This window comes from Petromyzon marinus, chromosome 68, assembly GCF_048934315.1.
Source record: "Petromyzon marinus isolate PM22_M1 ecotype Great Lakes invasive population chromosome 68, UKy_Petmar_22M1.pri1.0, whole genome shotgun sequence".
Lineage (NCBI taxonomy): Eukaryota > Metazoa > Chordata > Hyperoartia > Petromyzontiformes > Petromyzontidae > Petromyzon > Petromyzon marinus.
In genome coordinates, this window is record NC_133734.1 from 7,810,404 (window position 1) to 7,823,847 (window position 13,444).

The following is a 13,444-nucleotide window of genomic DNA, read 5'->3' on the forward strand; positions in this document are numbered from 1 at the left end:
CTCTGTGTCTCTCTGTGTGTGTCTCTCTGACTCTGTGTCTCTGTGTCTCTGTCTGACTCTCTCTGTGTCTCTCTGTGTCTCTGTGTGTGTCTCTCTGTGTCTCTGTGTGTGTGTCTCTGTGTCTCTGTCTGACTCTCTCTGTGTGTGTCTCTGTGTCTCTGTCTGACTCTGTGTCTCTGTGTGTGTCTCTGTGTCTCTCTCTGTGTCTCTCTCTATCTCTGTGTGTGTTTGTCTGACTCTGTGTCTCTGTGTCTCTGTCTGACTCTCTCTGTGTGTCTCTCTGTGTCTCTGTGTGTGTCTCTATGACTCTGTGTCTCTGTGTGTGTCTCTGTGTCTCTGTGTGTCTCTCTGTGTCTCTGTGTCTCTGTGTGTGTCTGACTCTGTGTCTATGTGTGTGTCTCTTTGTATCTCTGTGTGTGTCTCTCTGTATCTCTGTGTGTGTCTCTCTGACTCTGTGTCTCTCTGTGTCTCTGTGCGTGTGTCTCTCTGTGCCTCTGTGTGTGTCTCTCTCTGTGTCTCTGTGTGTGTCTCTCTGTGTCTCTGTCTGACTCTCTCTGTGTGTCTCTCTGTGTCTCTGTGTGTGTCTCTGTGTGTGTCTCTCTGCGTGTGTCTCTCTGTGTCTCTGTGTCTCTGTCTGACTCTGTGTGTGTGTCTCTCTGTGTCTCTGTGTGTGACTCTGTGTCTCTGTGTGTGTCTCTGTGTGAGTCTCTCTGTGTCTCTGTGTGTGTCTCTCTGTGTCTCTGTGTGTGTCTCTCTGTGTCTTTATGTGTCTCTCTGTGCCTTTGCGTGTGTCTCTCTGTGTCTCTGTGTCTCTGTCTGACTCTCTCTGTGTGTGTCTCTCTGTGTCTCTCTGTGTCTCTGTGTCTCTGTCTGACTCTCTCTGTGTGTGTGTGTCTCTCTGTGTCTCTCTGTGTCCCTGTGTCTCTGTCTGACTCTCTGTGTGTGTGTCTCTCTGTGTCTCTCTGTGTATCTCTGTCTCTGTCTGACTCTCTGTGTGTATCTCTGTGTCTCTGCGTGTGTCTCTCTGTGTCTCTGTGTCTCTGTCTGACTCTCTGTGTGTGTGTGTCTCTCTGTGTCTCTGTGTGTGTCTCTGTCTCTGTCTGACTCTCTGTGTGTGTGTGTGTCTCTGTGTGTGTCTCTCTGTGTCTCTGTGTGTGTGTCTCTGTGTCTCTGTCTCTGTCTGACTCTGTGTGTGTGTGTGTCTCTGTGTGTGTGTGTGTGTGTGTCTCTGTGTCTCTGTCTGACTCTGTGTGTGTCTCTCTGTGTCTCTGTGTGTGTTTCTGTGTCTCTGTCTGACTCTCTGTGTGTGTGTCTCTCTGTGTCTCTGTGTGTGTCTCTGTCTGACTCTCTGTGTGTGTGTGTGTCTGTGTGTGTCTCTGTGTGTCTGTGTGTCTCTCTGTGTGTGTGTGTCTCTGTGTCTCTGTCTGACTCTCTGTGTGTCTCTCTCTGTGTGTGTGTGTCTCTGTCTCTGTCTGACTCTGTGTGTGTGCGTGTGTCTCTGTGTGTTTCTGTGTCTCTGTCTGACTCTGTGTGTGTGTGTGTCTCTGTGTGTGTGTGTGTCTCTGTCTGACTCTCTGTGTGTGTGTGTCTCTGTCTGACTCTGTGTGTGTGTGTCTCTATGTGTCTGTGTCTCTGTCTGACTCTCTCTGTGTGTGTGTGTCTCTGTGTGTGTCTCTGTCTGACTCTGTGTGTGTGTGTCTCTGTGTCTCTGTCTGACTCTCTCTGTGTGTGTGTGTCTCTGTGTGTGTCTCTGTCTGACTCTGTGTGTGTGTGTCTCTGTCTGACTCTGTGTCTCTGTGTGTCTCTCTGTGTCTCTGTGTGTCTCTCTGTGTCTCTGTGTGTGTCTCTGTGTCTCTGTCTGACTCTGTGTGTGTGTCTGTGTCTCTGTCTGATTCTCTCTGTGTGTGTGTGTCTCTGTGTGTGTCTCTGTCTGACTCTCTCTGTGTGTGTGTGTCTCTGTGTGTGTCTCTGTCTGACTCTGTGTGTGTGTGTCTCTGTGTCTCTGTCTGACTCTGTGTGTCTCTGTGTGTGTCTGCACCAGGTGATGTCCATCTTGATGCACGGAGACGCTGCGTTTGCCGGGCAGGGCATCGTCTACGAGACGTTCCACCTCAGCGACCTCCCCTCCTACACCACGCACGGCACCATCCACGTGGTGGTGAACAACCAGGTGCTGCTGGGGGTACACACACACACAATCAAGTCTCTCACTGTCTCACTCTGTGTCTCTCTGTCTCTGTGTCTCTCAGGTGCTGCTGGGGGTACACACACACACACAATCAAGCACTCTGTCTCTCTCTCTCTCTGTCTCTCTCTGTGTCTCTGTGTCTCTCACTCACTGTCTCTCTCAGGTGGTGCTGGGGGTACACACACACACACACACAATCAAGCACTCTGTGTCTCACTGTCTCACTCTGTGTCTCTCTGTCTCTCAGGTGCTGCTGGGGGTACACACACACACAATCAAGCACTCTGTGTCTCACTCTGTCTCTCACTCTTTGTCTCTCTGTCTCTCAGGTGCTGCTGGGGGTACACACACACACAATCAAGCACTCTGTGTCTCACTCTGTCTCTCACTCTGTGTCTCTCTGTGTCTCTCACTCTGTGTCTCTGTGTCTCTCTGTCTCTCACTCTGTGTCTCTCTGTGTCTCTCACTCTGTGTCTCTCTGTGTCTCTCTGTCTCTCAGGTGGTGCTGGGGGTACACACACACAATCAAGCACTCTGTCTCTCACTGTCTCACTCTGTGTCTCTGTGTCTCTCTGTCTCACTGTCTCTCACTCTGTGTCTCTCTGTGTCTCTGTCTCTCTGTCTCTCTGTCTCTCTGTGTCTCTCTGTCTCTCACTCTGTGTCTCTCTGTGCCTCTGTGTCTCTCACTCTGTGTCTCTCTGTGTCTCTGTGTCTCTCACTCTGTGTCTCTCTGTGTCTCTGTGTCTCTGTGTCTCTATCTCTCTGTGTCTCTGTGTCTCTCTGTCTCTCACTCTGTGTCTCTCTGTGTCTCTCACTCTGTGTCTCTCTGTGTCTCTCACTCTGTGTCTCTCTGTCTCTCAGGTGCTGCTGGGGGTACACACACACAATCAAGCACTCTGTCTCTCACTGTCTCACTCTGTGTCTCTGTGTCTCTCTGTGTCTCTCACTCACTGTCTCACTCTGTGTCTTTCTGTGTCTCTCTGTGTCTCTCTGTGTCTCTGTGTCTCTCTGTCTCTCTGTCTCTCTCACTCTGTCTCTCACTGTCACTCTGTCTCTCACTCTGTGTCTCTCTGTGTCTCTCTCAGGTGGTGCTGGGGGTACACACACACATCAAGCACTCTGTCTCTCACTGTCTCTCTGTCTCTCTGTGTCTGTGTGTCTCTGTCTCTCTGTGTCTCTGTGTCTCTCTGTCTCTTACTCTGTGTCTCTCTGTGTCTCTCACTCTGTGTCTCTCTCAGGTGGCTGCTGGGGGTACACACACACACAATCAAGCACTCTGTCTCTCACTGTCTCACTCTGTGTCTCTCTGTGTCTCTGTCTCTGTCTCTCTGTGTCTCTGTCTCTCTCTGTGTCTCTGTGTCTCTGTGTCTCTCTGTCTCTCTGTGTCTCTGTGTCTCTCACTCTGTCTCTCACTCTGTCTCTCACTCACTGTCTCTCTGTCTCTCACTCACTGTCTCTCACTGTGTCTCTGTCTCTCTGTCTCTCTCAGGTGGCTGCTGGGGGTACACACACACACATCAAGCACTCTGTCTCTGTCTCTCTGTCTCTCTGTGTCTCACTCTGTCTCACTGTCTCACTGTGTCTCTCACTCTGTGTCTCTCTGTCTCTCTGTGTCTCTGTGTCTCTCACTGTCTCTCACTGTCTCACTGTCTCACTGTCTCACTCTGTGTCTCTCACTGTCTCACTGTCTCACTCTGTGTCTCTCACTGTCTCACTGTCTCACTCTGTGTCTCTCTGTGTCTCTCAGGTGGCTGCTGGGGGTACACACACACACATCAAGCACTCTGTCTCTGTCTCTCTGTCTCTCTGTCTCTCTGTCTCACTGTCTCTCACTGTATCTCTCACTCTGTCTCTCACTCACTGTCTCACTCTGTGTCTCTCTGTCTCTCACTCACTGTCTCTCTCACTCTGTGTCTTTGTGCCTCTCTGTCTCTCTCACTCTGTGTCTTTGTGTCTCTCTGTGTCTCTCACTCTGTGTCTCTCTGTCTCTCTGTCTCTCTCACTCTGTGTCTCTCTGTCTCTCTGTGTCTCTCATTCTGTGTCTCTCTGTCTCTCTGTGTCTCTCACTCTGTGTCTTTCTGTGTCTCTCACTCTGTGTCTCTCTGTCTCTCTGTGTCTCTCATTCTGTGTCTCTCTGTCTCTCTGTGTCTCTCACTCTGTGTCTCTCTGTGTCTCTCTGTGTCTCTCATTCTGTGTCTCTCTCTCTCTCTCTCTGTGTCTCTCACTCTGTGTCTTTCTGTGTCTCTCACTCTGTGTCTCTCTGTCTCTCTGTGTCTCTCATTCTGTGTCTCTCTGTCTCTCTGTGTCTCTCACTCTGTGTCTCTCTGTGTCTCTCTGTGTCTCTCATTCTGTGTCTCTCTCTCTCTCTCTCTGTGTCTCTCACTCTGTGTCTCTCTGTGTCTCTCACTCTGTGTCTCTCACTCTGTGTCTCTCTGTCTCTCACTCTGTGTCTCTGTGTCTCTCACTCTGTGTCTGTCACTCTCTGTCTCTCACTCTGTGTCTCTCTGTCTCTCACTCTGTGTCTCTCTGTCTCTCACTCTGTGTCTCTGTGTCTGTCACTCACTGTCTCACTCTGTGTCTCTCTGTCTCTCTCAGGTGGTGCTGGGGGTAGACACACACACACATCAAGCACTCTGTCTCTCACTGTCTCACTGTGTCTCTGTGTCTCTGTGTCTCTCACTGTCTCACTGTCTCTGTCTCTCACTCTGTCTCTCACTGTCTATCTGTCTCTCTGTCTCTCTGTCTCTCACTGTCTCACTGTCTCTCACTGTCTCTCTGTCTCTCTGTCTCACTGTCTCACTGTCTCTCTGTCTCTCACTGTCTCACTGTCTCTCTGTCTCTCACTGTCTATCTGTCTCTCTGTCTCTCTGTCTCTCACTGTCTCACTGTCTCTCACTGTCTCTCTGTCTCTCTGTCTCACTGTCTCACTGTCTCTCTGTCTCTCACTGTCTCACTGTCTCTCACTCTGTGTCTCTCTGTCTCACTGTCTCTCTGTCTCTCACTGTCTCTCACTCTGTGTCTCTCTGTCTCACTGTCTCACTGTCTCACTGTCTCTCTGTCTCTGTCTCTCCCCGCGTGTCTCTCTCTCACTCTGTCTCTGTCTCTCCCCGCGTGTCTCTCTGTCTCTGTCTCTGTGACTCTCCCCGCGTGTCTCTCTGTCACTGTGTCTCTGTGTCTCTCCCCGCGTGTCTCTCTCTCACTCTGTCTCTGTGTCTCTGTGTCTCTCCCCGCGTGTCTCTCTCTCACTCTGTCTCTGTGTCTCTGTGTCTCTCCCCGCGTGTCTCTCTCTCACTCTGTCTCTGTGTCTCTGTGTCTCTCCCCGCGTGTCTCTCTGTCACTCTGTCTCTGTGTCTCTCCCCGCGTGTCTCTCTCTCACTCTGTCTCTGTGTCTCTGTGTCTCTCCCCGCGTGTCTCTCTCTCACTCTGTCTCTGTGTCTCTCCCCGCGTGTCTCTCTGTCTCTCTGTCTCTGTCTCTGTGTGTCTCCCCGCGTGTCTCTCTCTCACTCTGTGTCTGTGTCTCTCCCCGCGTGTCTCTCTCTCTGTCTCTCTCACTCTGTCTCTCTGTCTCTCTGTCTCTGTGTGTCTCCCCGCGTGTCTCTCTCACTCTGTCTCTGTGTCTCTCCACGCGTGTCTCTCTCTCACTCTGTCTCTGTGTCTCTCCCCGCGTGTCTCTCTCACTCTGTCTCTGTGTCTCTCCCCGCGTGTCTCTCTCTCACTCTGTCTGTGTGTCTCTCCCCGCGTGTCTCTCTGACTCTGTCTCTGTGTCTCTCCCCGCGTGTCTCTCTCTCACTCTGTCTCTGTGTCTCTCCCCGCGTGTCTCTCTGTCTCTCTGTCTCTGTGTGTCTTCCCGCGTGTCTCTCTCTCACTCTGTCTCTGTCTCTCCCCACGTGTCTCTCTGTCTCTCTGTCTCTCTCTCTGTGTCTCTCCCCGCGTGTCTCTCTCTCTCTGTCTCTCTCACTCTGTCTCTCTCTCACTCTGTGTCTGTGTCTCTCCCCGCGTGTCTCTCTCTCACTCTGTCTCTGTGTCTCTGTGTCTCTCCCCGCGTGTCTCTCCCCGCGTGTCTCTCTCTCTCTGTCTCTCTCACTCTGTCTCTCTGTCTCTCTGTCTCTGTGTGTCTCCCCGCGTGTCTCTCTGTCTCACTCTGTCTCTGTCTCTGTGTCTCTCCCCGCGTGTCTCTCCCCGCGTGTTTCTCTCTCTCTGTCTCTCTCACTCTGTCTCTCTCTCACTCTGTCTCTGTGTCTCTCCCCGCGTGTCTCTCTCTCTCTGTCTCTCTCACTCTGTCTCTCTCTGTTTCTCTGTCTCTGTGTCTCTCCCCGCGTGTCTCTCTCTCTCTGTCTCTCTCTCTCTGTCTCTCTCACTCTGTCTCTCTGTCTCACTCTGTCTCTGTGTCTCTCCCCGCGTGTCTCTCTCTCTCTGTCTCTCTCTCACTCTGTCTCTCTCTCTGTCTCTCTCTGTGTCCGTGTGTCTCTCCCCGCGTGTCTCCCACCAGATTGGCTTCACCACGGATCCCCGTTCCTCACGCTCCTCTCCCTACTGCACTGACGTGGCCCGTGTAGTCAACGCTCCGATCTTCCACGTCAATGCTGATGACCCCGAAGCCGTGGTCTATGTCTGCCGGGTCGCCGCCGAGTGGAGGAACTGCTTCCACAAAGACGTCGTGGTGGACCTGGTGGGTGGGGGGGTGGGTGGGTGGGTGGGTGAGTGGGTGAGTGGGTGAGTGGGTGGGTGAGTGGGTGAGTGGGTGGGTGAGTGATTGAGTGGGTGGGTGAGTGGCTGGGTGAGTGGGTGGGTGGGTGGGTGAGTGGGTGGGTGAGTGGGTGGGTGGGTGGGTGAGTGGGTGGGTGGGTGAGTGAGTGAGTGAGTGGGTGGGTGAGTGGGTGAGCGGCTGGGTGAGTGGGTGGGTGGGTGAGTGGGTGAGTGGGTGAGTGGGTGGGTGAGTGGGTGGGTAAGTGGGTGGGTGGGTGAGTGGTGAGTGAGGTATTTGATCTGATCCTGATGGTGATACCCCGGGGTACCCAACAATACAAAATGGCCGAGGCAATTAAATATTTAATTTCTGGGACACTTTCCCAGGGGTGTACTCCACTCCACGATGTCGGAATGCCAAACAGAGTGCATCGTGTCTCTCTCTCCCCGTGTCTCTCTCTCCCCGTGTCTCTCTCTCCCCGTGTCTCTCTCTCCCCGTGTCTCTCTCTCTCCCCGTGTCTCTCTCTCCCCGTGTCTCTCTCTCCCCGTGTCTCTCTCTCCCCGTGTCTCTCTCTCCCCGTCTCTCTCTCCGTGTCTCTCTCTCTCCGTGTCTCTCTCTCCCCGTGTCTCTCTCTCCCCGTGTCTCTCTCTCCCCGTGTCTCTCTCTCCCCGTGTCTCTCTCTCCCCGTGTCTCTCTCTCCCCGTGTCTCTCTCTCCCCGTGTCTCTCTCTCCCCGTGTCTCTCTCTCCCCGTGTCTCTCTCTCCCCGTGTCTCTCTCTCCCCGTGTCTCTCTCTCCCCGTGTCTCTCTCTCCCCGTGTCTCTCTCTCCCCGTGTCTCTCTCTCCCCGTGTCTCTCTCTCCCCGTGTCTCTCTCTCCCCGTGTCTCTCTCTCCCCGTGTCTCTCTCTCTCCGTGTCTCTCTCTCCCCGTGTCTCTCTCTCCCCGTGTCTCTCTCTCCCCGTGTCTCTCTCTCCCCATGTCTCTCTCTCCCCGTGTCTCTCTCTCCCCGTGTCTCTCTCTCTCCCCGTGTCTCTCTCCCCGTGTCTCTCTCTCCCCGTGTCTCTCTCTCCCCGTGTCTCTCTCTCCCCGTGTCTCTCTCTCCCCGTGTCTCTCTCTCTACGTGTCTCTCTCTCCCCGTGTCTCTCTCTCCCCGTGTCTCTCTCTCCCCGTGTCTCTCTCTCCCCGTGTCTCTCTCTCCCCGTGTCTCTCTCTCCCCGTGTCTCTCTCTCCCCGTGTCTCTCTCTCCCCGTGTCTCTCTCTCCCCGTGTCTCTCTCTCCCCGTGTCTCTCTCCCCGTGTCTCTCTCTCCCCGTGTCTCTCTCTCCCCGTGTCTCTCTCTCCCCGTGTCTCTCTCTCCCCGTGTCTCTCTCTCTCCCCGTGTCTCTCTCTCCCCGTGTCTCTCTCTCCCCGTGTCTCTCTCTCCCCGTGTCTCTCTCTCTCTCCCCGTGTCTCTCTCTCCCCGTGTCTCTCTCTCCCCGTGTCTCTCTCCCCGTGTCTCTCGCTCCGTGTCTCTCTCCCCGTGTCTCTCTCCCCGTGTCTCTCTCTCCCCGTGTCTCTCTCTCTCCCCGTGTCTCTCTCTCTCCCCGTGTCTCTCTCTCTCCCCGTGTCTCTCTCTCTCCCCGTGTCTCTCTCTCTCCCCGTGTCTCTCTCTCTCCCCGTGTGTCTCTCTCTCCCCATGTGTCTCTCTCTCCCCATGTGTCTCTCTCCCCGTGTCTCTCTCTCTCCGTGTCTCTCTCTCTCTCCTCCTGTGTCTCTCTCTCTCCCCGTGTCTCTCTCTCACCCCGTGTCTCTCTCTCCCCGTGTCTCTCTCTCCGTGTGTCTCTCTCCCCGTGTCTCTGTCTCTCTCCCCCCGTGTCTCTCTCTCCCCCCGTGTCTCTCTCTCCCCGTGTCTCTCTCCCCGTGTCTCCCTCCGTGTCTCTCTCTCCCCCCGTGTCTCTCTCTCCCCCGTGTCTCTCCCCGTGTCTCTCTCTCTCCCCGTGTCTCTCTCTCCCCCGTGTCTCTCCCCGTGTCTCTCTCTCTCCCCGTGTCTCTCTCTCTCCCCGTGTGTGTCTCTCTCTCTCTCTCCCCGTGTCTCTCTCTCTCCCCGTGTCTCTCTCTCCCCGTGTCTCTCTCTCTCCCCGTGTCTCTCTCTCCCCGTGTCTCTCTCTCCGTGTGTCTCTCTCCCCGTGTCTCTCTCTCTCTCACCGTGTCTCTCTCTCACCGTGTCTCTCTCTCCCCGTGTCTCTCTCTCACCGTGTCTCTCTCTCCCCGTGTCTCTCTCCCCGTGTCTCTCTCTCCCCGTGTCTCTCTCCCCGTGTCTCTCGCTCTCCCCGTGTGTGTCTCTCTCTCTCTCCCCGTGTCTCTCTCTCTCCCCGTGTCTCTCTCTCTCCCCGTGTCTCTCTCTCTCTCCCCGTGTTTCTCTCTCTCCCCGTGTCTCTCTCTCTCCCCGTGTGTGTCTCTCTCTCTCTCTCTCTCCCCGTGTCTCTCTCTCTCTCCCCGTGTCTCTCTCCCACCCCACCTCCGTGTGTCCAGGTGAGCTACCGCAAGAACGGCCACAACGAGGTGGACGAGCCCATGTTCACCCAGCCGCTGATGTACAAGCAGATAAAGCAGCAGGTGCCTGTACTTCGTCGCTACGCAGAGCAGCTGGTCGCCAGCGGAGTGGTCACCACTCAGGAGTTCGAGGTGAGGGTGGTGGGTGGTGTGAGGGCGATGGTTCTCTCATGCTGATGCTGATGCTGCTGCTGATGCTCGTGATTGTACTGATTATACTGATGGTGATGATGATGTTGATGATGAGTTCGAGGTGAGGGTGGTGGGTGGTGTGAGGGCGATGGCTCTCTCATGCTGATGCTGATGCTGCTGCTGCTGCTGATGCTGCTGCTGCTGATGCTGCTGCTGCTCGTGATTGTACTGATTATACTGATGGTGATGATGTTGATGATCCTGATGATGAGTTCGAGGTGAGGGTGGTGAGTGGTGTGAGGGCGATGGCTCTCTCATGCTGATGCTGATGCTGCTGCTGATGCTGCTCGTGATTGTACTGATTATACTGATGGTGATGATGATGTTGATGATGATGTTGATGATGAGTTCGAGGTGAGGGTGGTGGGTGGTGTGAGGGCGATGGCTCTCTCATGCTGATGCTGATGCTGCTGCTGATGCTCGTGATTGTACTGATTATACTGATGGTGATGATGATGTTGATGATGAGTTCGAGGTGAGGGTGGTGGGTGGTGTGAGGGCGATGGCTCTCTCATGCTGATGCTGATGCTGCTCGTGATTGTACTGATTATACTGATGGTGATGACGTTGATGATGATGTTGATGATCCTGATGATGAGTTCGAGGTGAGGGTGGTGAGTGGTGTGAGGGCGATGGCTCTCTCATGCTGATGCTGATGCTGCTCGTGATTGTACTGATTATACTGATGGTGATGATGTTGATGATGATGTTGATGATCCTGATGATGATGATGCTACTGATGATGATGGTGCTACTGATGATGGTGCTTCTGATGATGATGGTGCTACTGATGATGATGCTACTGATGATGATGATAATGATGATGATGATGTTGATGATGATGCTTCTGATGATGGTGCTACTGATGATGATGGTGCTACTGATGATGGTGCTACTGATGATGATGCTTCTGATGATGTTGATGATCCTGATGATGATGATGTTGATGATGCTTCTGATGTTGATGATGCTTCTGATGATGATGGTGTTACTGATGATGATGCTACTGATGATGATGGTGCTACTGATGATGATGATGATGCTACTGATGATGATGGTGATGATGCTACTGATGATGATGGTGATGATGCTTCGGATGATGATGGTGCTACTGATGATGATGATGCTACTGATGATGATGCTACTGATGGTGATAATGTTTCTGATGATGATGATGCTACTGATGATGATGGTGCTACTGATGATGATGGTGCTACTGATGATGATGGTGGTACTGATGATGATGATGGTGCTACTGATGATGATGGTGATGATGCTACTGATGATGATGGTGATGATGATGCTACTGATGATGATGGTGCTACTGATGGTGATGGTGCTACTGATGATGATGGTGCTACTGATGATGATGTTGATGATCCTGATGATGATGATGCTGATGATGATGCTACTGATGATGATGGTGCTACTGATGATGATGGTGCTACTGATGATGATGGTGATGATGCTACTGATGATGATGGTGATGATGCTTCTGATAATGATGGTGCTACTGATGATGATGGTGATGATGCTTCTGATAATGATGGTGCTACTGATGATGATGCTACTGATGATGATGATGATGATGCTACTGATGGTGATGATGCTTCTGATGATGATGATGCTACTGATGATGATGATGATGCTACTGATGATGATGGTGCTACTGATGATGGTGCTACTGATGATGATGATGCTACTGATGATAATGGTGCTACTTATGATGATGATGCTACTGATGATGATGGTGATGATGCTACTGATGATGATGATGGTGCTACTGATGATGATGGTGCTACTGATGATGATGATGATGCTACTGGTGATGATGATTCTACTGATGGTGATGATGATGGTGCTACTGATGATGATGATGTTACTGATAATGATGGTGCTGATGATGACGATGATACTACTGATGAAGGTGATGTTGATGGTGATGACGACGATGCTACCGATGATACCGATATTGATGATGATACTAATGATGATCATGATGCTACTGGTGATTGATTCTGATAATGATGATGCTGATGATGATGATACTACTGATGATGTTTATGATGCTACTGATGATGCTGCTGCTACTGATGATGCTGCTGCTGCTACTGATGATGCTACTGATGATGCTGCTGCTACTGATGATGATGCTGATGATGATGATGCTGATGATACTACTGATGATGTTTATGATGCTACTGATGATGCTGCTGCTACTGGTGATGATGCTGATGACGTTGATGATGCTACTGATGCTGATGATGCTGATGATGCTGATGATGATGCTGATGATGATGATACTACTGATGATGTTTATGATGCTACTGATGATGCTGCTGCTACTGATAATGATGCTGATGATGTTGATGCTGATGATGCTGATGATGTTGATGATGCTATTGATGATGATGCTGATGATGTTGATGGTGCTACTGATGATGATGCTACTGATGATGATGATGATGATGCTACTGATGTTGATGATGCTACTGATGATGCTACTGATGTTGATGATGCTACTGATGATGCTACTGATGATGATGCTACTGATGATGCTACTGATGTTGATGATGCTACTGATGATGATGATGCTGCTGATGATGATGATGATGCTACTGATGTTGATGATGCTACTGATGATGCTACTGATGTTGATGATGCTACTGATGATGCTACTGATGATGATGCTACTGATGTTGATGATGCTACTGATGATGATGATGCTGCTGATGATGATGATGATGCTGATGATGCTGCTGCTGCTGGTGCAGGAGGAGGTGTCTAAGTATGACAAGATCTGTGAGGAGGCCTACGTGAGGTCAAAAGACAACAAGATCCTACACATCAAACACTGGCTGGACTCACCTTGGCCTGGTGACAGCTGCTTGGCACTCACCACTCACTCACCACTCACTCACCATTCACTCACTCACCACTCACTCACCACTCACTCACCCACCCACTCACTCACTCACACAGACACTCACCCACTCACTCACACACTCACTCACCCACTCACCCACTCACCACTCACTCACCCACTCACTCACCACTCACTCACTCACTCACCACTCACTCACCACTCACTCACTCACCACTCACTCACCCACTCACTCACCCACTCACTCACTCACTCACCACTCACTCACCATTCACCCACTCACCACTCACTCACCCACTCACTCACCCACTCACTCACTCACTCACCACTCACTCACCACTCACTCACTCACACACTCACCACTCACTCACCACTCACCACTCACTCACCACTCACTCACTCACTCACCACTTACTCACTCACTCACCACTCACTCACTCACTCACCCACTCACTCACCACTCACTCACCACTCACTCACCACTCACTCACTCACTCACCACTCACCCACTCACCACTCACTCACCACTCACCACTCACTCACCACTCACTCACTCACCACTTACTCACTCACTCACCACTCACTCACTCACTCACCCACTCACTCACCCACTCACTCACCACTCACTCACCCACTCACTCACTCACCACTCACTCACCACTCACTCACCACTCACTCACTCACTCACCACTCACTCACACACTCACTCACCACTCACTCACCACTCACCCACTCACCACTCACTCACCACTCACCACTCACTCACCACTCACTCACTCACCACTTACTCACTCACTCACCACTCACTCACTCACTCACCCACTCACCCACTCACTCACCACTCACTCACCCACTCACTCACTCACCACTCACTCACCACTCACTCACCACTCACTCACTCACTCACCACTCACTCACACACTCACTCACCACTCACACACTCACTCATACACTCACTTATACA

At 52.1% G+C, this 13,444-nt stretch overlaps 1 protein-coding gene across 3 annotated transcripts in view; it reads left to right on the forward strand.

Annotated features, from left to right (window-relative positions):
• The window catches only part of LOC116937525 (2-oxoglutarate dehydrogenase complex component E1-like), a 159,658-nt gene that overhangs the window by 72,016 nt on the left and 74,198 nt on the right, over window positions 1–13,444 (forward strand). For all 3 annotated transcript variants that reach the window (XM_076054890.1, XM_076054889.1, XM_076054892.1), the window contains 4 exons: window positions 2,042–2,170; window positions 6,678–6,857; window positions 9,384–9,536; window positions 12,371–12,473. In XM_076054890.1, the coding sequence (XP_075911005.1) occupies window positions 2,042–2,170; window positions 6,678–6,857; window positions 9,384–9,536; window positions 12,371–12,473 (565 nt within the window). The remainder of the gene's footprint in view (window positions 1–2,041; window positions 2,171–6,677; window positions 6,858–9,383; window positions 9,537–12,370; window positions 12,474–13,444) is intronic.